The sequence below is a fragment of the Onychostoma macrolepis genome, chromosome 19 (genome assembly GCF_012432095.1).
Source record: "Onychostoma macrolepis isolate SWU-2019 chromosome 19, ASM1243209v1, whole genome shotgun sequence".
NCBI lineage: Eukaryota > Metazoa > Chordata > Actinopteri > Cypriniformes > Cyprinidae > Onychostoma > Onychostoma macrolepis.
This window is the reverse complement of record NC_081173.1, coordinates 4,632,300-4,657,200: the sequence shown is the minus strand read 5'-3', so window position 1 is coordinate 4,657,200 and position 24,901 is coordinate 4,632,300. Positions and strand designations below refer to the sequence as shown.

At 36.3% G+C, this 24,901-nt stretch overlaps 1 protein-coding gene across 3 annotated transcripts; it reads left to right on the top strand.

The window, feature by feature from the left end:
* The first annotated feature begins 3,629 nt into the window (after positions 1-3,629).
* Positions 3,630-21,966, top strand: tmem222b (transmembrane protein 222b). 3 transcript variants are annotated; one of them, XR_009267415.1, is made up of 7 exons: positions 3,630-3,762; positions 7,122-7,206; positions 11,111-11,142; positions 12,736-12,832; positions 13,021-13,151; positions 17,310-18,872; positions 19,117-21,966. XR_009267415.1 is itself a non-coding variant. In XM_058754452.1 (6 exons), the coding sequence occupies exons 1-6, from the start codon at positions 3,644-3,646 to the stop codon at positions 17,395-17,397; spliced, it is 552 nt and encodes a 183-aa protein (XP_058610435.1). In that variant the 5' UTR covers positions 3,630-3,643; the 3' UTR covers positions 17,398-21,966. The 3 variants fall into 3 exon arrangements, 1 of the variants encoding a protein (XP_058610435.1); XR_009267416.1 differs by adding an exon at positions 15,463-15,556 and having other exon boundaries at positions 17,310-21,966; XM_058754452.1 differs by having other exon boundaries at positions 17,310-21,966.
* Positions 21,967-24,901: the final 2,935 nt, after the last annotated feature.

Sequence of the window (24,901 nt, the reverse complement as noted above, 5' to 3'; positions counted from 1 at the left end):
GAGCCCTGAGGAGCAGATATTTATTGCCGCAGTATAAACCTTTTGAAGGCCACAGACTGTGCCTTTGCCTCCCTGAACTTACTGACTACCATCTCAACGTATGTGTTGAAAAGCTCAAGTGGAGAAACTGGCGCACTGAGAGGAAAGCTTTTCTCTTTCTCCCCAATGTCAGCCAGGTTCAGCCGCAGATGTCTCTCCATGACCACCATCGCTACCATCAATGTCTGTCTGTTTAGTGGCTCACAGAGCGAGATCTTTGGTGCGCTGGGAACAGACCCAGACCCTAAACCAGTTCTTTCAGCAGATCAGCCTGGTGCGTCTGTACCGGCCTGACCAGCTGTCATTCAAACAGGAAGTTACATGGTAAGGTTTGGATGACAGGGTCTGAGTCTTCAATGATGATGCCTCCCCCATTGAGAGATAGTTAGCAAACTTATCTTCAATCAGGGGCATTAACTCATATCTGTGCTCAAATATTCCTTGTACATTCATGTAATTTGTGTTCGAGGAAACAAATGAATGTGGGCCAAATATGGTTTATTGTATGATCTCTCTACCTCAGACTCATGGTAACAGGGTGGTTATGTACAGGCAGAAACCGCTACTCATAAACGGGATGGGCTGGTTGGGAGGACTCCATTGTTTCTTTGCCCTCCTCAACCACATCCTGCTCCTCCTGGGTTAACGCCAGTAGAGCATGTCAAAGAAAGAACATCTGGATCCAGCAGCTTGCCCAAGTCGTTTTTTACTTTCAAAGAGGGGGCTAATTTATCAATAATATATGCCTCAACTCTTTCTGCATCTAATGCCTCAGAATTAGATATTCAAAATGACTAAGTTTCTTTCCTTCTTTAAGTAATTGATATGAAAGAATTAGAGTTAACAGGAAGAGTTCTGAAAGGGAAAGTTCCGTCCGACTCCTCCTCTGCTCCACCTACAATCCCTGTTTTTGATCTCTTCTCTGGTGACAGTGGGACTCAAACCTTGGGGAGGAGGCACTTAACTCTCAACCCTCAAGAGAAAGTTAAGCATAGGTGGAGCTTCTCACGGCAATCGCATCATACTCTCATCAACATCAACTCTCGAGAGAGCCAAGGTTCTCCCAAAAACAAGGCGAGAACAGAATCTGCTGCCATAAATGCATCGCTTTGAGAACCGAACGTGCCATTGCAAATGCTGACTACTATCCCTCGGGCGAGAATCAAGGAAGAACAAAAGCTTCTTACCAGTTTTTATTACCATAGTGAGCACATTCAGCTTCCTCAAGAAGTTGAACGTGCTCCACCAGTAGCGTTTGTCACACACGCATACTTGTTTCCTGAAAAAAAAGGCTAATGACATGTGGCACTCTTTTAAACTAACGGTCGCACCAGTATTGACATTACATTGACCAATAACATTGTCGCATCTCATCAGACGCGGTGCGAATTCCCATTCTAAAGGGTACTCATTTTATTTATTTATTATTATTTATTTGTTTTAATCATTGTACTTTGTCATTTTTATTTTGTATTACAGTAACAAGAATTTATTGCGAACAATGGAAATTACGAATAACTCCATATGTATTATATTAGAATTTGGGATGAAATGTGCACTCTATAAAGAACATTAGGTCCTTAAACTAGGCCTAATTTTCCGTATACACAGCATATTGTGAATATTTATTTATTTCTAAGTATGAAATGTGACCTGAACATGTCTTTGTGATATTTAACCACTCCCAAGATCAAGGTAAATAGGTGGATTTTTCTAGCAGAGATATATATATTTTGAGATCATTTTAATTGCATGCTTACAAATGACCTTGGAAAGGACTAATCTATTCTAGTGGGATAAAATAGATCAAAGATCTTGGAAGCGGACTTTGGGATGTTGATGTGTGTTTAAATAGACACTACATTGTGAATCTTCTGCCCTAATTGGGTTGGATACTGTGGGCAGAAATTGAAGTGGCATTTTGCAGGAGAACTCCCCAAGCTCGGCCATGATGAGCCCACAGTATCTGTGTCACCATGCCTTCGTTTATCAATGTCTGCCGGCTTTTGCTGAGTAGTTTGTTTTTCCTGTGTGCACCATATATCACCTGTCAGGTCTAATGGGGGCCAGTAAGGAGGACATATGGCTGCAAAGTATTCCCTTGAGCCTCTCCTCTCCTCTTCCAGCCTGAGTACAGATGGATCCTCTTACAATGCAATCCATACAGCACTTAGGGAAAACTTGAGGTTAATTGATCCATAAGGATCAGATACTGCTATACTACAGTTCAAGTGGGCAACTAATATTGACCTGTATTGTTTAAATATTCACAGTTAAACACATCCAAAGAAACACAGGCTTCTAGTAAGTTACCAAATATTTTTCAAGCCGTTAAATTGTGTTTCAGAGCCCATCATATCTCAACCTCTGACAGAAATCTTTTGGGAACAAAACTTATTTTTTTGATCTTCTTATATATTTTATCTTCATCGAAGGAATAGTTCACCCAAAAAATAACATTTGCTGAAATTTTCCCACCGTAGATGAGTTTGTTCCTTTCTCAGAACAGATTTGGAAAAATTTACAATTGCATGGCTTGCTCACCAAAGGATCATCTGCAGTGAATGGGTGCCGTCAGAATGAGAGTCCAAACAGCTGATAAAAACATCACAATAATCCACACCACTCCAGTCCATAAATTAACATTTTGTGAAGTGAACAGCTATGTATTTGTAAGAAACAAATCCATCATTACAGCATTTTAACTTAGAGTTAGAGTCCTTACCCATAATAAAGCATCCTTCAGTGATCCATCCCCTGTTGTCCTCTCACATCAAAACCCATTGACATATTAGTTCAGAACTGTTTTGGACTGTTTTCGCTTGTAGCCTAACTAGTGCTTGATCTTGTGCATATTTCTCTCTTGATTCAGAAGAGATGACTTTTCATGTGTGGATGATTGTGATGTTTTTATCAGCTGTTTGGACTCTCATTCTGGCGGCACCCATTCACTGCAGAGGATCCATTGGTGAACAAGTGATGCAATGCAGAATTTCTCCAAATCTGTTCCCATAAAGAAACAAACTCATCTACATCTTGGATTCAGAAAATGTTCACGTTTGGATAAACCATTCCTTTCAAGTGAATTCATTTATTCATCAGTGCATTACCTTTTTTCTGTGCAAACACTATTATTATTTATAAAATATTCTTTATTCACAAAAATACAACAAATTACATTTTCAGGAAAGCAATTAACAATGTTCTAAATTGTAGCTCATAATGTGGCAACAGTATGAATTAAAATTTTTATTTTGATAGCCTACCTGTGCTCATTCTTTTAATTTATAATCCCTTTGTATTTAAATAAATAAATAAACAAACGCTTGTCTATGTTATGCCCAGATCCTCTCATACAAACATACAAACAAAAATGAAACATTAAAATGCCAAATGACTTTACTACTCATTTATATGTATATCCGTGTCAAACATGTCCTCTCTCAATGGTTATTACTGTCATTTTTATCACTTGATATTTACCATTGATAAAGTGTGTGGTCTGCAGTAGTAGCCTGGGACCCCGGAAACGCGCCGCTCGCGTCGCCAGCGCGCTGCAGATCCAGGAAGCGGAACGAATGAAGTTCATTTCTCACAGCTGGTGATGGCGGATGCTGTCGAAATAGAGACCATGAAGAATTATAACATAGCGTTTGAGAAGATAGACCCGAGCATTAGCCGCTATCCCTACTGTATTGTATGGACGCCAATCCCCGTGTTATCGTGAGTGATTCTCGCCTCCACTGTTGCTTTTTCTTTATGTTGATGTTTTAAAATCGATTCAGTCCCGTAGAAAGAGGTTTGTGTTTATGATGGATGCATTACACCAGCAAGCGATGCGTCGCGTCGCGTCGCGTCATCGAGCAATCGTTGATGTGGCAGCATTCTGGTATGTCGCGTCGCGTCGCGTTACCAAAAGGGTTTAATAAACATTACCAGATTTGGCACTTGAACCGGTTTTCCTGAGTGGAAAAACCTGGTCGCTGTGTTTAAAGGAGTAGTCCCCAGAAGGAAATAAAATGCTGCCATCATTTACACTTTACATGTTGCTCTGACTTTGTTCCATGGAACACAAATTCGAATAATTCGAACACCGAAGATGCGCTCTTAGAAGTATTTTAAACAATGTTCACATTCTTTTGATACAGTAGGAGTGGATGGGGACTGGCGCTGTTGTGTGTGGATGGAGACTGGAGCTGCTGCTCCAAACATGACAAAAAGTAGTCGAACACAAGTCTTCTGAAGTCATATAATAGCTCTGTGTGAAGAACAGACAGAACTTTAAATTGTTATTTGCTAAAACTGTATAAGGTTTGTAATTAAATTAAAATATGGTGTGAGAAAACAGGTCAAACAAGGGCGGAATACATTTAAGTTTTCATATGGTTATCATTAAATCTTGACACCAAATATTTGAACGTACCACATTGCCATGGAAAACAAAACCTGTCTAACCTTCATTATTCAATTTAGCCATTTCATTGGCTCAAAACTGTTCTTTGTGCATGTAAATTTGATCCTTCCCTATACTTAATCTTGATCCATATGATTGTAAAAGCTATTTGAGACATTCAGAATGAAATCTGTTAAGGCCCGTTCACACCAAGAGTGATAACTATAAAGATAGCTATTACAACTGTTGTTAACTGAAAGTGATTTTAACTATAACATTCCTGTTAGTATAGCTGTAATTAAAGTGATTACAATGTCTTCTCTTCTCTTTACCTGAAAGTAGTGTGGAATTACCATTGTACAGTGATGGTTTTAGACTGTTAAAACATAGATGTATGGTGCTGAATAATTACCGTATGAATGTACTGCAGTGTTTACACCTGGCTATTTTAAAGAATTAGTCCAATAGGTAGCTGAATTTGTCCGCACACTACAAAAATTCAAAACAGACCAAAAAGGTTTACCAAAAATTTAGTTATTTATTTTTCATATACAAAAGTGAAAAAGTGACAAAAAATGTGCAAAGTGTATTAAAAACAGACCAGAGAGCAGACGTTTCAGCCCATGCTTTCTTCAGTGCCCATCATATTTTAAAGAATACCATAGTAATACTTTGATAATTGTAGTACATTTTAAAACTTCTTGGTAAAGTAAAAGCATAGTGATTGGACACCATTTTGTAATGCATATCAGTAATTCTATAACATGCATTATAATTTATGACCATTAGTTGCAAACACGACACCTTTGTTGAATCTTTGATGCATTTGTCCTGGGATGGAGCTTGAGTTCATTAACAACACCCATTATGTTCTGGTCTGGGATCAGAATCCAAACTCCTTCCGATAATCTCATTTGCTGAGATGAATGTTACAGCTGATCTTATACCAGTGTCCTGGTGTCCTCCACTGCAGATTATCTCAGTGTGAGAGTTCCTCGCCCCATGTTTTCTTCTCCTGTATTTGGGTCGGCGACTCACTCTGTAGGACACTCGGTGATAATTATGCACATGGACAGGAGCGTATCTGGGGTGCCGGCGTATGCCCTACTCCATTTCACAAACTCCGCCGGGGCTGTTTTATCCAGGATATTCATACTGTTATTCATATCGCCCCCCTGAGAGCTCTGTTGATAATACTTTTTTAATCAATTTGACAGGAATTTTTTGTCTAGTGTCTAATCCGCTTCCTTATCTGGTTGTCCTTTGGATTGCCGCTTCTGTTGCCCTGCTTGTTTGAATTCCAAAGCCAAAATGACATGAATATGAATCGGCAGGGGAAGCTGGATTTTGGCCAGGTGTGTGATATTGAAAAGGCCATTCTCCAGCATCAAGCCTTGTGCTTTTAGCTGTCCTCTCTAAAACACACGTGTTTATATGTATTTCCACTCTTGTAAACAATTTCAAATAATAGCCGGTGTTTTTTTTTTTTTAGCAATTTCTTCCTGCCTTTTTTGGCTCTAGCCAAGCAGTAAGTGAAGGGATATTGTTGAGTCTGTTGGTCCGTTATCATAAAGTAAACCCTCATGCAAGATTTATATATTTGAATTGCACATAAAATTTCCATCTATTTGGATTATGCAGTTTTAACATGAACAAACTAATAAACCTAATCTGATGCATATATGTCAGTCACACATAGATGAAACCGTTATTTATTTATTTATTTAATGTAACTGACATAACAAATGATGAAAAAACAATGAAACAAAAATGCATTGTCTGGTGACTGCTATTCTTCTCCGATAACCAACTATTTTCTTTTCAGATAACAATACAAAAAATAAAATAAATAAACTCAACTAAGTGGTATACATGCATAAACTAAAAAAAGGTTAAAATTATATTTCAATTGCATATCAAATTTCCATCCATTTGAATTAGACTTAATCTTAATGTGATGCATATTTGTCAGTCATACATTAATGAAATGAAAATGGTAAGATTTCTGCACTCAAAAAAAGAGAATTGAATTAAATAATGGCATAGAATTGACATCTATTTGATTTTAAATAATCATATTTTCAAAACGCATCCATTTAAATTGCTTAGAATCATCATAAATATGTTCATTATGAAAACAAAACAAAACATTTATTAACTTTAAAAAAGTAAGAACAGTTCAAATATGGCTGACTGTGGAACAGGCAATAATCAGATAGTTAAAATAAATGAGACCGAAACAAATTAACTGATAACAAATATATCAAGTAGTTACTGTATTTTGTATATAAACACATTCAGTTCATTAGTACCATCATAGAAATATATAGGTATAAAGAACAAAAAACAATAAAGCAAATTTTCAGAAGATGGACATGTTTACAGAGAAAAATAATATAAGCTTTTAACATTTTTCGTCCTGGAAAATAATGTAAAAAAAATCTTGTGTTTGTTTGTTTGCTGGTTTTTATTGTATTTGTTATACTTGTATTTTATATTTTTTTGCCATGAAAATAGCCTGAGATGCTGACATGGCATTAAATAAAAATATACTACTACTACTACTACTACTCTTCCTGGAAAATGGGTGAAAACATTGATCATATTCTTGTCTGGGGCAAAATCAAATCTTAAGACAGTGTGCTTTTGTTGGTTTTGTTAATTCCTTTTGTTTGTTGTATTCTTTCAGATGGCTCTTTCCTTTCATCGGCCACATGGGCATCTGCACCTCCACTGGAGTGATCCGTGATTTTGCAGGTCCATACTTTGTCTCAGTAAGTATATTTACATGCACTATTATAATTGAGATATTAGGGGGTCGTGACATGTTCAAGCTAGAGTCCTCATCTGCCTGTCCAAGAATACATGAGACAATGCATGACTGGATATTTAAAAACACACTCTGAAAAACAGAGGTAACATGCAGCAGCAAGCAATGTCATCCAGTTAACATGTACATGCAGGATAATGTCTAGCTATAGTAACATTGTCTAGGTCTGTTTGTCTGACTTCACAAAGACCAGACTGCTATAAAGTTTTAATTTTCCTTTCATTTTTGTTCAAGCCTCTTGTGTGTGTGTGTGTGTGTGTGTGTGTGTGTGTGTGTGTGTGTGTATATATGTGTGTATATGTTCACGCTGGTTTCTCACTGAAGCACAAATTTTGTTTGTATACTTCAGAACTTGTGGCACTGAGAAAACAAAATTATTTATATAAGATCCACAATCTTAAGAAACAACAAATGTATCACATCCTCAAAACTGATTGATTCTCACACATAGCTGATAGAAAACAAGGTTGTCAAGACAATTGTAAAATTTAATATAATTAGTATTATTTCCAAGTGTGCCATTGAGAAATACATCACTCAGAAGGTCTGCTTGCAAATGTAAGAAGCACCTGACCTGTATTTAAACATTATTTAAGCATAGTTGAGCATCGCTGAACATCATTTGCAGCACCTTTTCTTAGTAGAGAAAACGGATGCCAGATTGCCAAACTGCATCATTTAAGTAACATTGGGAAGATTTCCAAACGGTGCAGGTTTAAATCTATCATTGGATGGTTTGGATCTCTTTCAATCTGGCAACAATGAGCTTGTTAGAAGCCCATGGAGGCTTGTTACTGTGAGACGCCTGAGCTGTGTTATAAATGACCTGCGTAGACTGGGCTGCACTTTCCTCCTGTCTGACCTCAACAATGTCAAACAACTTTTTGTTGACATATAAAGGCCTTATAAAGTGTATCTGGTTTCGGTTAAGAACGTTCCTCTAGATAAAGGTCTCTATAATTTGGTGTGAAATTGCGTGGATCATTTTCACTAGAAATCGCTGGAAAGTTCAGCGTTCGCCACCAGCTTCTTCAGTGACCCTGTAAGAACACATCCTGTTATTTCCAAAAGAAAAATCTATACCTGTGCAAAAAGGTGCAGAGCAGAGGAGGACATGCGGTGAAAGCTACACCTCCAGCTCCGTCAGCTCTCTGCACGACTAATTGCAGTTTTCTCAGTCGCTTCCAGAGACCTTCTTGTTAAAAATACATGGTCAGATCCTAGAGTTCACAGTCAGGGCAACGCTATCTCATACTGCACCTGGTATTAAATGGAGGATCCAGCCGCTTGTTCATAAGAATCCTGTACAAAGTCAAACAAGATGTTCAAACAAAAGCAAAGTTATCATGGTACGAAAGCCCCACAGCAGTTCTCTTCAGGTTCGGACATCGTCCTTTAAGCACATCTCTGTCAGACAGGAGCAAAAGTGAAATGTGTTGGGTAGAGCAGGGCTGGTAACGTGAGAAGATGGGGTTATTTGACCTGCGGTGATACGGGCCAGCACACACTCAAGTGCACCACAATCTGCTGCACTTAACTCCGCTTGTGGCTGACAGGGACTGAAACACATCTCGCATGTGGAATGAGCAGAGCGATGTGGGTTGAGGTCAGTTCACAGTTTTAAGGGTTTTGGAAATTGCTTGATGATAAAAATGGGCTGTAGTAGATTACATTTCAGAACATTATGACACTTGCACATGCTAAAAGTGTTATGTTTTTCAAAATATGTTAGCTATGTGTTTTGACCACATTACTTTGTGGTTGCAAGAGTGATTTCTTACTGATCCATGTTAAAAAAAAAAAAAAAAAAATCATATTATAGTTCACCCAAAAATTCACATCAAATCATAATTGACTCAATTCGTATTTCGTTCCAAACCGGTATGACTTTCTGTCTTCTGTGAAACCTAAAAGTAGATATTTTGAGAAATGTCTGTGTTTTTTTTTTTTTTTTTTTTTTTCAAAATTGTTTGTTTACCAGCATTCTTCAAAATATCAATGAGAGCATTATTAAAAATTAAAAAAAGAAACTTATACATGGATCAATCATTCACAATAAGATCTAAAATATTTAGAAAATTGATTTTAAGTAAGCTGTTCAATAGTTCAGCAAAATGTTGGCAACCAAACAGTTGCTTGTAGCAATTGAGTTCCACAGTATGGGGGGGGGGAAATACTATGGAAGTCAATGGCTACCAGCAACTGTTTGGTTTCCAACATTCTTGAGTTCTGCAGAAGAAAGAAACTCACACAGGTTTGGGCCGACATGAGGGTGAGTAAATGATGACAGAATTTTCATTATTGCGTGAACTGTCCCTTTAAGTAGTTTGTTTTCCATTTTATAGAATATACATATTCTTAAGAATCAACACTGACTTATTTTCCTACAACCTGAATTCTGGAAATGTTGGGACGTTTTTTAAATTTGAATAAAATGAAAACTAAAAGAATTTCAAATCACATGAGCCAATATTTTATTCACAATAGAACATAGATAACACAACAAATGTTTAAACTGAGAACTTTTACAGTTTTATGCACAAAATGAGCTCATTTCAAATTTGATGCCTGCTACAGGTCTCCACGAAGTTCATTCAAATCGTTTAATGCACAGCTAGCCGTTGATTATCCCGTTTATGCCATGGTCATTTGCCAGCATTCACATATTAAAGATGTTAGTAATAGCTTTAGTTGGCATCTGCAGATGGCACGGCGGATTGTGTTTACCGACAGCGGTTTCTGGAAGTATTCCTGGGCCCATTTAGTAATGTGCCCACAATCTTTTTACGCACTCTTTCACAGATTGGAGAGCCTCTGCCCATCTTTACTTCTGAGAGACTCTGCCTCTCTAAGACATCCCTTTTATAGATAATCATGTTACAGACTTGATGTCAATTAACTTAATTAGTTGCTAGATGTTCTTTCAACCGGATCTTTTCAAAATCTCTTGCTTTTTCAGCCCTTTGTTGCCCCCGTGCCAACTTTTTTGAGATCTGTAGCAGGCATCAAATTTGAAATGAGCTCATTTAGTGGATAAGTGTAAAATTTCTCTGTTTAAACATTTATGTTCTCTAAGTTCTATTGTGAATAAAATATTGGCTCATGTGATTTGAAAGTCTTTGTTTTCTTTTTAAAAAAAAAACAAAAAAAAACGTCCCAACATTTCCGGAATACGGGTTGTATAATGCATCTTAAATTGTATTTTATCTTACTGCCCTTGCATTAAGAATTTATTGATCTTGTTTTTAACTAATTTTAAGAGTAAACAAGTGAAAAAAAAAAAAAAACCTGGAACTGGTTAAAATCAAACTGGAAAAAATTAGGGTATCTACATGTAAAATATGTCCTGTGAATTATGACAAAGAATATTTTCCAAGCAGTATTTTTGTATTGTGTGTGTTTAAAGTATAGATGTTTGATTTTGTAGTGCTGTTTAAAGTGTGAAGTGGGCTTGAAAGGACTGAAACAGAGTTTGTCAGAGTTGCTGTTGAAGGCGCTTGTGTGTGTAACTGTGGTGCTGTCAGGCAATTAGTGCTGTCATCATGATGTCAGCTGCAGCTCTACAGTCATTAGTCACATGACCTGGCAGCAGAACTGAGCCACCGTGTCAGCGCACACACTTGAGATAAGTGACAGCTAACGGATAGCTGCAGGTCATATAGACCTCCCAGGATTACTGGCATTCACAGAGAGAAGTGTGGATTCATAATGGTGTCTTTCAGGAAAGAGGCAAATGTTATGAATGAACTATAAAAAAAAAAAAAAACGCCTATGCTTAGGGCTTTGTTGTTGTTAATTGTTACATTGTACACAAACAGAGTTGACTGTCTGTTTCTCTGCTCTTGCAGGAGGATAACATGGCATTTGGAAGACCGACAAAGTGAGTCAATGCTTTAATGTTGCATTGAACAGCAAGATCAAAACAGAGCGATGCCACAGTGTTTACTTACACAAATGACTGACTTATCGCTGTCTCTATATAAAGCTGGTATACAAGAAAGTATGCAATCGTCAAAAAATTGCAGCTGTCACCTTTTTAAACCCTGACTTGTGAAATAATGATCAGAAAAAATCTAATTATTAGACTTTCATACAAAATATATATAAAGTTTGCATATGTGTTTTATGTTTTGTATCATATTTGATACATCAGGCTGATATGGCTCATATAATATGTGACCCTGGAGCACAAAACCAGTCTTAAGTCGCTGGGGTATATTTGTAGCAAAAATACATTGTATGGGTCAAAATTATTGATTTTTCTTTTATGCCAAAAATCATTAGGTAACATTAAGTAAAAATCATGTTTCATGAAGATATTTTTTAAATTTCCTACTGTAAATATATCAAAACTTGTTTTTTGATTAGTAATATGCATTGCTAAGAACTTCATTTGGACAACTTTAAAGGCGATTTTCTCAATATTTTGAGTTTTTTGCACCCTCAGATTCCAGATTTTCAAAAAAAGTTGGATCTCAGCCAAATATTGTCCTATCATAACAAACCAATGGAAAGCGTATTTATTCAGCTTTCAGATGATGTATACATCCCAATTTAGACAAATTGACACTTATGACTGGTTTTGTGGTCCAGGGTCACATATGATATAGTGAGAATATGGAGCTCACACTCGAGAGGGGAAAAACACCTCAATTTTATTCAGTTGCCCAAAATGAGCAAAAATATGCAGTTGCTGATATTTATATGGCCAAATATGATTAAATTCAGATAGCTTCAGATCAATGAGATCTTTATAACAGTATAAAAGTATACTTGCATAAAATGCATACAATAAATATCAGTCATCACTCTTTATCTCCCAGTAATATGTCTTAATAAAATGATATTTAAGTGCTAAGTTTATGATCAAAGCTCTGTAGTTTTTTGGGGGGGGCAAAACATACAATGCAATACAATACAGTGATGATTGAGAGAAATATAAATAAATGTTCATCTGGACATGATCACATTTCAAATAGAACACTGTATCATATTTAATGCTCACATTTTAACATGATTTTTTTTGTAAAAAAAAACAAACAAAAAAAGACAAAATAGGCAATTAAACAAGTTAAATTAAAAAAGTCGCTTCGTTCCAGTAAGTGTTCATCTTGAAATATTACTTACAATATAAAAGTTATTCTTACGTTTACTTTATAAAAGTTAAGATTTCACCGCAAAAATACATGTACCATGAAGTACTATTACGGTATACTAAAAGGCCTTTATTTGCTAAAAAGTATAAACTATCGATCAGACGACAGAAGGCAAGTAGTAGATTGTGAACAACATGTTTTTAGGTCAAGTCTTGATCGAGTTGGTCATTTAGAGCTCATAGAAGTTTGTGTAACAAATGATACAGCAGACTTTATAGGGTTAATGTCCTCCAACAGTGGTTATAAAAGAAATGACTTGGCCTGTTGAACTGCATTGTGTTTTTCATGAGACATGTGATTCATGCATTTGTTCCCAGGTACTGGATGTTAGACGTCAGTAAAGTGTATGCCAGTGGATCTAACGCGTGGGACACAGCAGTTCACAACGCATCAGAAGAGTACAAACAGAGAATGGTAATCTGTGTTTCTTCCCTGTTTTGAAAAGTGTTGAAATCCATGTGCAGTTATGAACTACATTCAAATGTTTTTTTCTTTTTATACTATTAATTTCCCAGAATGAAATATATATATATATTTCTTTTAGCATCCATACAGATAAACTGGCTTATATATTCTGACAGATTATCTCCGTTTCCCTCCAGCACAACCTCTGTTGTGACAACTGTCACTCGCATGTTGCGATGGCACTGAACCTGATGCGCTATGATAACAGCACCTCGTGGAATATGGTGAACCTCTGTCTGCTCTCGCTCATTCATGGCAAACACGTCAGGTGAGACTAACAGAGCTGTGCACATTCACACCGCCGCCTTCAGATGTACTTCTGCATGTGTTTGTGCTTTGATCAGATTTCTAAGTTTGAAAATCTTTTTTTGGTGTAATTTCTTCACAAGAGGGCTTTTCACACTTGCAGCAGTCAACTCTGGATCATACTAAACTCTGGGTAAACAGAATCCCGGGTTGTCTTGCTTAACTTTCAAAGTGTTCATAAATTTGCCTGTGGTTAACAACTAATCCTGTGTATTCACACAGTACATTCCTAAAATTCGTATTTGCATATTTGCAGTACCAGATTCACTGATTGGATGAACACAGCGTGCAACCTATTTACATAAAGGCTCATAAATGCACGTCGACATATAATGTATTGCAGACTGTACTATCGAGATTTTTTCTTTCTGTGACTGTCCAAAGCAGGTGAATATCAGGCACGTGACTGGATGTCTGTTGCTAAACATATAGCCATAACATTCAGTGCCTCATTGTTTCACACTGTACACTTTGACACAGGAACAGTCTTTTAAAACCCGCAGGGAAAAGTGGCGCTAACCTCGCTTTAAATTACAACAGTGAAACATTTCTCTACCTGGGGTCAAAAGCAGGGTTCAGAACAATGATAGCTCGACTTTTTGTTTGCATCATGGCACTTTAGCATTTTCAGTGTAGTCTGCCAAGCTGCACATAATTCAAAGTAATTTAACTGCATTCAAGTATACTTATAATAAGTACGCTACCACAAGAACAATTTATTCAGGATCATACTGACAGCATTAAATAGCATTTGAACATATTTATGTATATGTTTAATATCACTAATAAACTTACACTGCATTTGCAACGGACCGTTGTCGCATCACATCACACCATGTTGCAACAGCTAAAGGCCTTCTGCACTGGATGTGTCAAAGCGAACTTTCCAAATTAATTTGTCCTGTTGTCGGAAGTAGGGTGTAGAGTATGACAGCAATAGAACGTGGGAATCTGTTTATTGTTGCAACTAGTTTACTGCCACGATCCGTCCAGGAAAGACAATATCACTGATCATAATGGCCTCTATCAACCCAATCTCACAGGAAAACAGAAATATTTTACGAGGTGATTTCTTATGAATTTGTGTATGATAGAAAAAAGTAATCATTAAGGTCCATCCCTAAACATAACATAAAAATATATTTTGACGCTGGGGTCTTAGCAGGTCATATGAAAACCAATGAATGAGATTGCTAATTCGGAGGAATTTGTACAATTTTGCATTTGATGCAATTTGAGCAGTGCAGCACATCCGGCGTAGACTGGATATAACTTCAAAATTTTGTGATGAATGGCCACATTTAGATAAATATTAGGGCTGATTGTTTTTTAGAATTATTGCAGTTAATATTATTATCTTGCATATTCCAGAAAAAATCTAAGTGAAGATATTAATTTTAGCAGTGTATTTTTTAAAATCCATTCATGCCACTCTGTCAAGTGAAGCACAGCTGAAGTAAATGTTTTCCGGTAATGCTTCTTGAAAAAGACTGAGCTCTGAACCTACAAACATAACGTAGAGCATAAGCAGTGTATTTTATCATTTCAGCTCTAAGTTTAGATGTAGTATGTTTTAAAAAAAGGTGATGAGGTGCATCTCATGGTAACCTTGAGTTGAAAAGGCAACAAGTGTAAACCGATATTATGAACATTTTCATTTTGTGGATTACAGGGATTCTTGAAATGCTATTATACACTGTAAAAAGTGATGTTGACTTAACTTTAAAAATTGAGGAAACCGTTGCCTTAAAATTAAGTAAATAATAATTGAAAAAAAAAAAAGTGAATTGTCAAGTTTACTTAACTTTTTTTTTTTTATTCTTTATTTAATCATTTTAAGGCAACAGGTTTCCTCAATTTTTTTCAGTTAAGTCAACTTATCACTTTTTACAGTGTGATCAGACCTCTGGATTTGCTTGACAGTGTAAACAGATATGCAAGACTTTTGTGTCTTGGTCTATCAGATGGCATTTTATTCTAGATTGAAGTAAGGCAATTTTGGACAATATTATTCTTTTAAAAATTCAGAATAAATTGTACTTAAGAAAGGTAATAACCATTAGTAGAAGAGATTTTGGGACGTTGTTTGTTTGATTCCACAGCCGTTTTATATCCTAAATTTGGTTTCAAATCCTCTCTACTGCAGGATTGCATAATTATAGGACTGAGAAATTGGACCCAATGCTGTGTTTTGGGTGTCAGCTAAAAATGCTCCTACATGATACCTGAAGTCTAACAAGGGATTGCTCCAGACACAACTTTTTTTTTTTCAGACTACTGGTTGCTGTCTGAGCACAATGCATGTGCATTGGCCCCAGGAGACTGAGAGGGACTCACACAAGGATAGGCTGTCATGGCGTCTCTCAGGTGTAATTGAAAGTGTTGCATTATGTGTGTGTTTCTCCTGGCCCAAAGTGCATCCATCACTGTTTATTGTGAGAATTCTACTGTCAGTCACTAAAAAAGGAACTGCAGGTATGAAGTGATGATGCAGCTCTTTTGTCCTCCAGCTTATGGAAGCACATTGTTGTGGTTGCGTCAGTATGGAGAGTAATTGGACGTCAGACAGAGCAAGAATTTTGACTATCAGCATGAAATCTGGTCCACAGCATATTCTAATCTGATATTGCAAGGAAAACAAACACAGTCTATGTGCTGTTGAGGGAAAAGTAATGTGATATCACAATAGTAATTTGTCTTTTTTATTTGCTTTCTATCTGTGATTAATGGTCTTTGCTTGGGTAAGCACCACCTTTGTGAAGAAAAGACTGCATTGAATGTGCACCTGTAGTGTACTTCAAATGTTAAAACTATTAAAAAAAGTAATATTAATGAAATAAATCCCACTTAAGTGTATTCACTTAAGTAATGATGAAATTACATACTTAAGTGAGTCAAAAAAATCACTCTAAAGATCATATGATTTCATTTAATATAATTTTAAAACTAATGCATTTTCATTTAATTGCAGTTAACATGCAATTAAGTGTCAGAAAACATTAAATTTTCACATTTAAATACATTCTTTTAAAGTATATTATATCTATAATAAGCACTCTTTTTAAGTGTACTTCTTTTGTACAAGTGTATTACTGTTGCTCCTACACTGGTTCAGAGATTTTATTAAACCTCTAACTGTAAATATTAAATGTTGGTGAGTAACTCATCCTGCACAATTTTCTTCTAATCAATTGGACTTGCATACAATAAAATTGTCCCAAAAATAAAAATCACATTGACTAACATTGAAGGAGGGTCCCGAAACATATCTTGAGACCAGAATATTATAGAGATTTTGGGGTGGGCTTTTTTTTTTACTAGGGATGGATCAATCCGATACTCTGTATCGGTATCGGCTCCGATACTGGCATTCTCTGCCTGTTCAGGTATCGATATCAGGTATAAGGTATCGACGAGACTGATCCAGATCCGATATTGTGCGTATAGTATTCTGTGTTATTGTTAAGCCCCACGAAAGGCACAAAATCGTTATAAAGCACCATAAAGTTTTCGTGCACTATATTTTAAGTGTTCTGAAGCCATTCCATAGTTTAATGTGAGGTACAGATTAATATTAAAGTCAAGTTCACGTAAAATCTTCGCTCCGCTGCGGCTGTCAGTCATCCTCCATTCAGCGTTCACAAACTGTGTCACGTTCGGTTACTAGAGTCAAGACGATGAAACTCTCTCAAAGAGCACACAATAACTTTTTTTTAACTTTTAAGTTTTAAAACTGTTAAAAGAAAAGGCTCAATAAAATATTGCACTGATTTTAATATACTACTGTGTGATGATCAGGTCAACACATAGAAGTATAGAAATTCTACATTGATTTTAAAAAACTGGGCTGGTATCGGATTGGATCGGTATCGGCCGATACTCAGAATTTTCTGGATTGGATCGGTTCTGAAAAAATGGTATCGTTGCATCTCTATTTTTTACATGGAGCTACAACAGCTTAAAAACAGCATGACTGTGCCTTGGCAAAACTACAAACCATTACAAACACAACATCAGACAAGCACAAATCAGAATCTAGTTTCTTTTACCTTTTCATCTTCACTGAAACTGTATCTTTCTCTCACACAGACGTTTTTTCTCTCTCTCTCTCTTTCCACAGTTGCGTAGGTTTCCTGAAGACCTGGCTTCCTTTCTGCATCTTGACCAGTGTGATCCTGGCTGTGACTCTGTCTCTAAACCTGCGATGACCCAGCAAGGTCACGCACAGGTGAACGGGCTCGCCGCCCATCGGAGACCCATCAGTCCAGCTCCAGCGGGACTCCAGTGAATGTCAACTTGAAGTCCAGCTCTTCAGAGCCTAGAGGAGCTCAACATCAAAAATCAAATGCTAGACCTCTTTGTCGTAGGGTAGGGACAGCAAATACACCATGGCTTCAACGTCTTGTGGTGATGTACGAAACGCTTTTCTCAAAACCTGTCTTCCAAAGGCATGACTTTGGTGTCTCCTGAGGGTTATGGTGCTCTTTTATCGTTTGGTTAGACTTTGATCTCCAAACTATAACTGCTGTTTAGGAAATATAACACTATAACGTATATATAGTCTTATATTTTAAATATAACTTGAATATGAATTTCTAATGATGCTATGTTCTTTCCGAGAACATAGTTTATTGCAGAAACAATGCATTGTATATTAAGATATTCTGGAAGATGGATTTCCTTTTAAAATTCTTACTATGAATACGAAAGCTTATTTAAATTAACACTTTTAATATTTAATTTCATTTAGGAGTACCCTTTTAGTCGTTTTATTGGCAAGGCTAACCATCAACATAAATATTGTAGCTTGGCATGCTTTAAAGTGTAATTGTTTTTATACAAAAATCTAATTACATATGGAGAATTAGCATTCAAAAATTGCTAGTTAATGAATAAGCTAATCTTGTTTGCATTATGTATTGAAAAGCATTCTTTGCACTGCCTGGCCAGCTGTTATTATATTGCGTAATTTAATGTTATTGCATTAATTTACTATTATTATATTGCATAAACCATTATGAAATTGCATTCTCAAGTTGACGCATTTAAAAGTGTAAAATGTAGGCTAGGACTTGATTTTATCCATTGGGAATTGATTGAATCAGAAAAAAGCATGCATTCCATTGCAGAAGAGACCAGACATGAATGCGAAGCCTTGAAATTTAAGTGGCCTTGGTGAATTTAGCTGAAAAGGACAGTTCATTTGTTTGTTCATTTGAGGAAAGGTTATGAAGACAGACATTTAGTCTAACATGCACTAATAAATCCTACACAGTAAGACCAGGAATGAAGGAAAGTAAATGATGCCTTTAATATATCTTTGTTGTCCTGAAGAACACTTGATTCACATTGCAGGGGTTATGGATGTTCTGTTTGAAAGCTTTACTCTTTCAATCATGAACTGTTAAATGACACATTTAATGCTTCCATTGTTTGTTTTCACAAGAAATATCAAAGGTATTTTGTTATGTTGACTATTGACTTGGTATAATGGCACAATATGCCTAGTCTAACAATCATATCACTTATAAAAAATAAAAAAAATGATAACATGATTTATGTTTCGTATAAGGTCCAGGGTTTGGATAATGCTCATCAAAATGAAGAAGGAACACTGAAATCTGTCAAGCACACATCCAGGTCATAATTTCACCCCAAAATCAAAATGAAAAATGGTAGAATTGTTTTGTTTAAAGAAAATGAAGCCTGTTTTATAATCTTTTGCATGTGAAATTATTTTATGTCAATTAAGCACATTTCCTACTGTATGAAAATATTATTTAGTTATTAATTAATTATATTAATATATTATTACATTAACTGTATTTATACATCATTGTACTATTTGTAGTACTGCTTTATTTTTAATGCAGTATTTTTATTGTAACAACAGTAAAAACTGTTTTAAAAAAAGTCATGCAAAACAGGCTTTGTTTTGTTATTTTAATGCAAAATATATTTTTATTTCCTTCTGATTTGGGGTGTAAATGTGGCCTGTTTTTGTGAGATTCTGAATTGCTTAATTAGTGTATAATTAGGAAGAAAATTAAACATGGGGTCAAAATGGGCTCTCAAAAATATTACAGTATTTTTATTGTAATAAAAGTAAAACTTGTATCAAACTAATGAAAGTAAAATGAATGTTTTCATTATCATGCAAATTTTAATTATCCTAATCCCAAGTTGTATTTTATTTTATTTTTATACAGAATATATTTTTGTTTGCTACTAATTTTGGCTGTAAGTGTTTCACTCGTACATATGAATGGATCTGTTTGTTGTATAATCGGAAAGAAAAACAGTGGGTGAAATCTATCCTTTATTACTATAATCCAGAGCACAGAAATCCTGTTTGCTTTTCTCAACTGTATTCATGAACTGAGCACTTCAAACACTGATCGAATCCTGCCGTAATCCTAGACTATGATCTGGACACCAAACCCGTTTCCATGACTCCTGCGTGATTAAATCCCCTCTTTGTTTCACGTCAAAGAGAAAAATCACTGAACTCCCCTCTTACCTATTGCTCTCTTCTCACATTTTTCCTTTTCATTCCTCTTTTCACACTCTCTCTGTCTTTGGAAGTATTGCCAAGAGCAGCAGGTAGTCGAGTGTGTTTTGCGTCGGTGGAGTGTCTTCAGATGGGCCGGTGTGTGTGTGTGTGTGAGAGGAGTCTGGCCCCTGCTGGCCCCGGCTAGAGCTGATCACATTAGAGAACCTGTGTGAAGTGTGACGTTATTACTGACGGCTTTCCTGTCTTCAAAGACGTGAACTACTGGATCAGAAGCACATTTGGCTGTTTAGGTCGTCACAGCGGCCCAGCGGTTCCAATTTCCTCTCTGTAATCTCTAAAAGTGCATGGCATTCCACTGCTTTATGCTTTTAGAGAACATTCATTCATTCTTTCTGTGGTTACAATATGTTAAATGTTAACATTCACATGCCACCTTCCAAAAATAGTGTGCAAAATGAGGCCTGAAAAAAAATTGTTTATATGTGTATATATATATATATATATATATTTTTTTTTTTTAAATAAGTTTGTTTCTTTGTTTGCAAATTAATAACATTTTAAATTAAGTTAAATTAAAATATTATAATTTGTAACAGGCTTGCAAATTTGGCTAGCCAATTCTCAATTCATAGAAAATTAATATAGTTTCATTGTTGTTATTTTTTATTGGAGTTTTCTATATTTTGAGTATTTCTTATAAAATCCTGGAAATAAAACTAACAGGGTTGCAAATTGAGTTTGACAAATGTAGTGAACACTAAATTATTTGTAAACATTAAGGAAATGGAATTAAATTATTTTATTTTTATTTTTTTATGTTTTAAAATTAATTTTATTTTTGCCACCATGTTAACGATTTTCTTTTTTTTTTCTTTTTTTCTTTTGAGTATTTCTCATAAAAATATAAACAAATTCATAACTAACAGAGTTGAAGTTTGATGAATGTAGTCAACACTAAATTATTTGTAAAAATTGAGGACATGAAGTGAATTTACTAGTTTTCTAAATTACTTTTGGTCAGTTGAAAGTAACATCTCACTTTTTGGAATGGAGAAATCGTGATAACAGGGTTGTGTCTAAGACATCACAAAAAAAAAAATTTTTTTCATGTTCATTAAGTTAAAAACCAAAGTTTTTTCATGTAAAGTTATATTTTTGTTAGAGAATACTTTTCACTACTAAATTGAATTTGTGCTTTTAAAAAGCACTGAGACCCCATCGGCTACCCTATGGAAAGTGACACTTCATTGATTGATTGCTTTTTGCCATTAGAACGGTTTTATTAACAGATTACATATTTCAGTTTCTGTCTGTTTGCTAATTCAAAACTTGCCTGTGCGTAAAAATGAGCTGCAAATGTTTTCTTTACATGCACTGCTAATCTTGTCATTACATGAACTTTGCACAACTACAAACAAGTAGACTTTTAATAATGATGAAATTGTCACCTCATACCTCCTGCAGATGCATTAGTGTGTGTGTGTGTGTGTGTGTTTATTCGCATGTTGTGTTCTGTAAGCCTGTGCGCATGTGTCTGATACTCAAAGTCTGATACTGATGGTTGGCATTCAAAAGTTGTTTGTTCTGGGTTTTACTGCTAATAATCAAGTGCATATTTTAATATGAGGTTATTAAAGTCTTTGTAATGATATATTTTGCCTTGTGGAGAACCGGCCGCATGTATTCGGTGCGTGTGGTAATGCCTGCTTGACTAGATGCTTTGTTTACAATGGCTGCTGAGTGTTGGATAAATATGAGTAGCAGAATGCTTTTTGTTATTGATTTTACCCTAAGTTCAAGCATTCTGTCGAGCATATGGACAACTAGAAACAGGGTGAAAACACTTAAAGCCTTTTTTACTCCAAATAAGTGACCATGTAGTTTTATATTCATTAGGCAATAAGCTTCTACACTAAACTGTAATACATGAATGTAATGAACGATGACTGTGTGCTTTATCTGATTTCATTTTAGAAATTGGTATTGGTCTTTCACTGTCTTTTCCATTCTTTTCTCCCAAGAAGCCAGTAATGGTGTTTTTAAAATTGAGCTATTGAGTTTGCACAATGTATTTCCTCATAGCCTGCATCCACAGCAAGGACTCCAGGGAAAAAGCCCATATCCTGTCATCAGAAACTAATGGAAACATGTAATCATCTTCCTAATTAATTTACATTCCCCAATGTTGCATAATTATCATCAAATTTCAAACACATTCTGCCAACAATATAATTTATGATATTTAATGTTCATGCATTCTTGATATCAATAAAAGATGTTTACTATTACAGTATACTATGGGTTTTATTTATATATGTGTATATATAAGTGTATTTAATTAAAACTAAACACATTTTAGAGTATATATAGTATCTCACAGAAGTGAGTACACCCCTCACATTTTTGTAAATATTTTATATCTTTTCATGTGACAACACTGAAGAAATGACACTTTGCTACAATGTAAAGTAGTGAGTGTACAGCTTGTATAACAGTGTAAATTTGCTGTCCCCTCAAAATAACTCAACACACAGCCATTAATGTTTAAACCGCTGGCCACAAAAGTGAGTACACCCCTAAGTGAAAATGTCCAAATTGGGCCCAAAGTGTCAATATTTTGTGTGGCCACCATTATTTTTCAGCACTGCCTTGACCCTCTTGGGCATGGAGTTCACCAGAGCTTCTCAGGTTGCCACTGCAGTCCTCTTCCACTCCTCCATGACGACATCACAGAGCTAGTGGATGTTAGAGACCTTGCGCTCCTCCACCTTCCGTTTGAGGATGCCCCACAGGTGCTCAATAGGGTTTAGGTCTGGAGACATGCTTGGCCAGTCCATCACCTTTACCCTCATCTTCTTTAGCAAGTGTCTGGGGTCGTTATCATGTTGGAATACTGCCCTGTGGCCCAGTCTCCAAAGGGAGGGGGATCATGCTCTGCTTCAGTATGTCACAGTACATGTTGGCATTCATGGTTCCCTCAATGAACTGTAGCTCCCCAGTGCCGGCAGCACTCATGCAGCCCCAGACCATGACACTCCCACCACCATGCTTGACTGTAGGCAAGACACACTTGTCTTTGTACTCCTCACCTGGTTGCCGCCACACACGCTTGACACCATCTGAACCAAATAAGTTTATCTTGGTCTCATCAGACCACAGGACATGGTTCCAGTAATCCATGTCCTTAGTCTGCTTGTCTTCAGAAAACTGTTTGCAGGCTTTCTTGTGCATCATCTTTAGAAGAGGCTTCCTTCTGGGACGACAGCCATCTTTATGTAGAGCAACAATTCTTTTTTTCAGATCCTCAGAGAGTTCTTTGCCACGATGTGCCATGTTGAACTTCCAGTGACCAGTATGAGAGAGTGAGAGCGATAACACCAAATTTAACGCACCTGCTCCCCATTCACACCTGAGACCTTGTAACACTAACGAGTCACATGACACCGGGGAGAGAAAATGGCTAATTGGGCCCAATTTGGACATTTTCACTTAGGGGTGTACTCACTTTTGTGGCCAGCGGTTTAGACATTAATGGCTGTGTGTTGAGTTATTTTGAGGGGACAGCAAATTTACACTGTTATACAAGCTGTACACTCACTACTTTACATTGTAGCAAAGTGTAATTTCTTCAGTGTTGTCACATGAAACGATATAATAAAATATTTACAAAAATGTGAGGAGTGTACTCACTTCTGTGAGATACTGTATATATATAAAATGTGTGTGTATATGTGTGTGTGTATATATATATATATATATATACAGGTGCCTCTCAAAAAATTTGAATATCGTGAAAAAGTTCTCTTTTTGGTAACTTATTTCAAAAAGTGGAACTTTCATATTTTGTAGATTCATTACATGTAAAGTAAAACATTTTTTTTGTTTGTTTGTTTTTTAATTTTGATGATTAGAGCTTTCAGCTCATGAAAGTCAAAAATCCAGTAACTCAAAATATTAGAATATTTCCTAAGATCAATCAAAAAAAGGGATTCAAGTTCAAAGAAAAGTTCAAGTTCTTTAAAGTATGTTCATTTCTGCACTCAATACTTGGTCGGGGCTCCTTTAGCACAAACTCCAGCATCAGTGAGGTGTGGCATGGAAGCGATCAGCCTGTGGCACTGCTGTGGCACTATTGAGCCTTCAGCTCGTCTGATTGTTGGATCGACTGTTTCTCATCTTTCTCTTGAAAATATCCCATAGATTCCATGTGGGGTTCAAGTCAGGCATTTTGGCTGGCCAATGAAGCACAGTAATATAATGGTCAACAAACCACTTGGAAGTGGTTTTGGCACTGTGGGCAGGTGCTAAAGTCCTGCTGGAAAAGGAAATCAGCCTCTCGATAAAGCTTGTCAGCAGATGGAAGCATAAAGTGCTCCAAAATCTCCTGGTAGACGGCTGCATTGACTTTGGACTTGATCAAACACAATGGACCAACACCAGCAGACGTCACGGTACCCCAAATCATCACTGACTTCGGAAACTTCACACTGGACTTCAAGCAGCTTGGATTCTGTACCTCTCCAGTCTTCCTCCAAACTCCAGACCTTGATTTCCAAATTAACTGCAAAATTTGCTTTTATCTGAAAAGACGACTTTGGACCACTGAGCAACAGTCCAGTTGTTTTTCTCTTTAGCCCTAGTAAGATGCTTCTGACCTTGTTTCTGTTTCAGAAGTGGCTTAGTAGCCCTTTTCCTGAAGATGTCTTTGAGTGTGGTGACTCTTGATGCACTGACTCCAGCTTCAGTTCTCTCCTTGTGAAGCTCTCACAAGTGTTTGAATCTGCTTTGCTTGACTGTATTCTCAAGCTTGTGGTCATCCCTGTTGCTTGTGCACCTTTTCCTACCCAATTTCTTCCTTCCAGTCAACTTTGCATTTAATATGCTTTGATACAGCACTCTGTGAACAGCCATCCCTTTCAGTAATGACCTTCTGTGACTTACCCTCTGTGTGTCAATAATGGAAATAATTCAAATAATTGTGGACCATTGCCAAGTCAGCAGTCTTCCCCATTATTGTGGTTACAAAGAACGAGAGATACCCAGAATTTATACTGTTGGGATGGTAATTTAATGAAACTCAAATGTAAATATTCTAATATTTTGAGATACTGATTTTTGACTTTCATGAGCTGTAAGCTCTAATCATCAAAATTAAAACAAAAATACTTTTGAAATGTTTTACTTTACATGTAATGAAT

What these genes read in the sequence shown, in the direction of transcription:
- tmem222b (XM_058754452.1), top strand. Translation starts at nt 3,644, where the DNA reads ATGGCGGATGCTGTCGAAATAGAGACCATGAAGAATTATAACATAGCG. An exon ending in ACGCCAATCCCCGTGTTATC is followed by an intron (nt 3,763 to 7,121) that starts GTGAGTGATTCT and finishes GTATTCTTTCAG; the next exon opens with ATGGCTCTTTCCTTTCATCG. An exon ending in CAGGTCCATACTTTGTCTCA is followed by an intron (nt 7,207 to 11,110) that starts GTAAGTATATTT and finishes CTGCTCTTGCAG; the next exon opens with GAGGATAACATGGCATTTGG.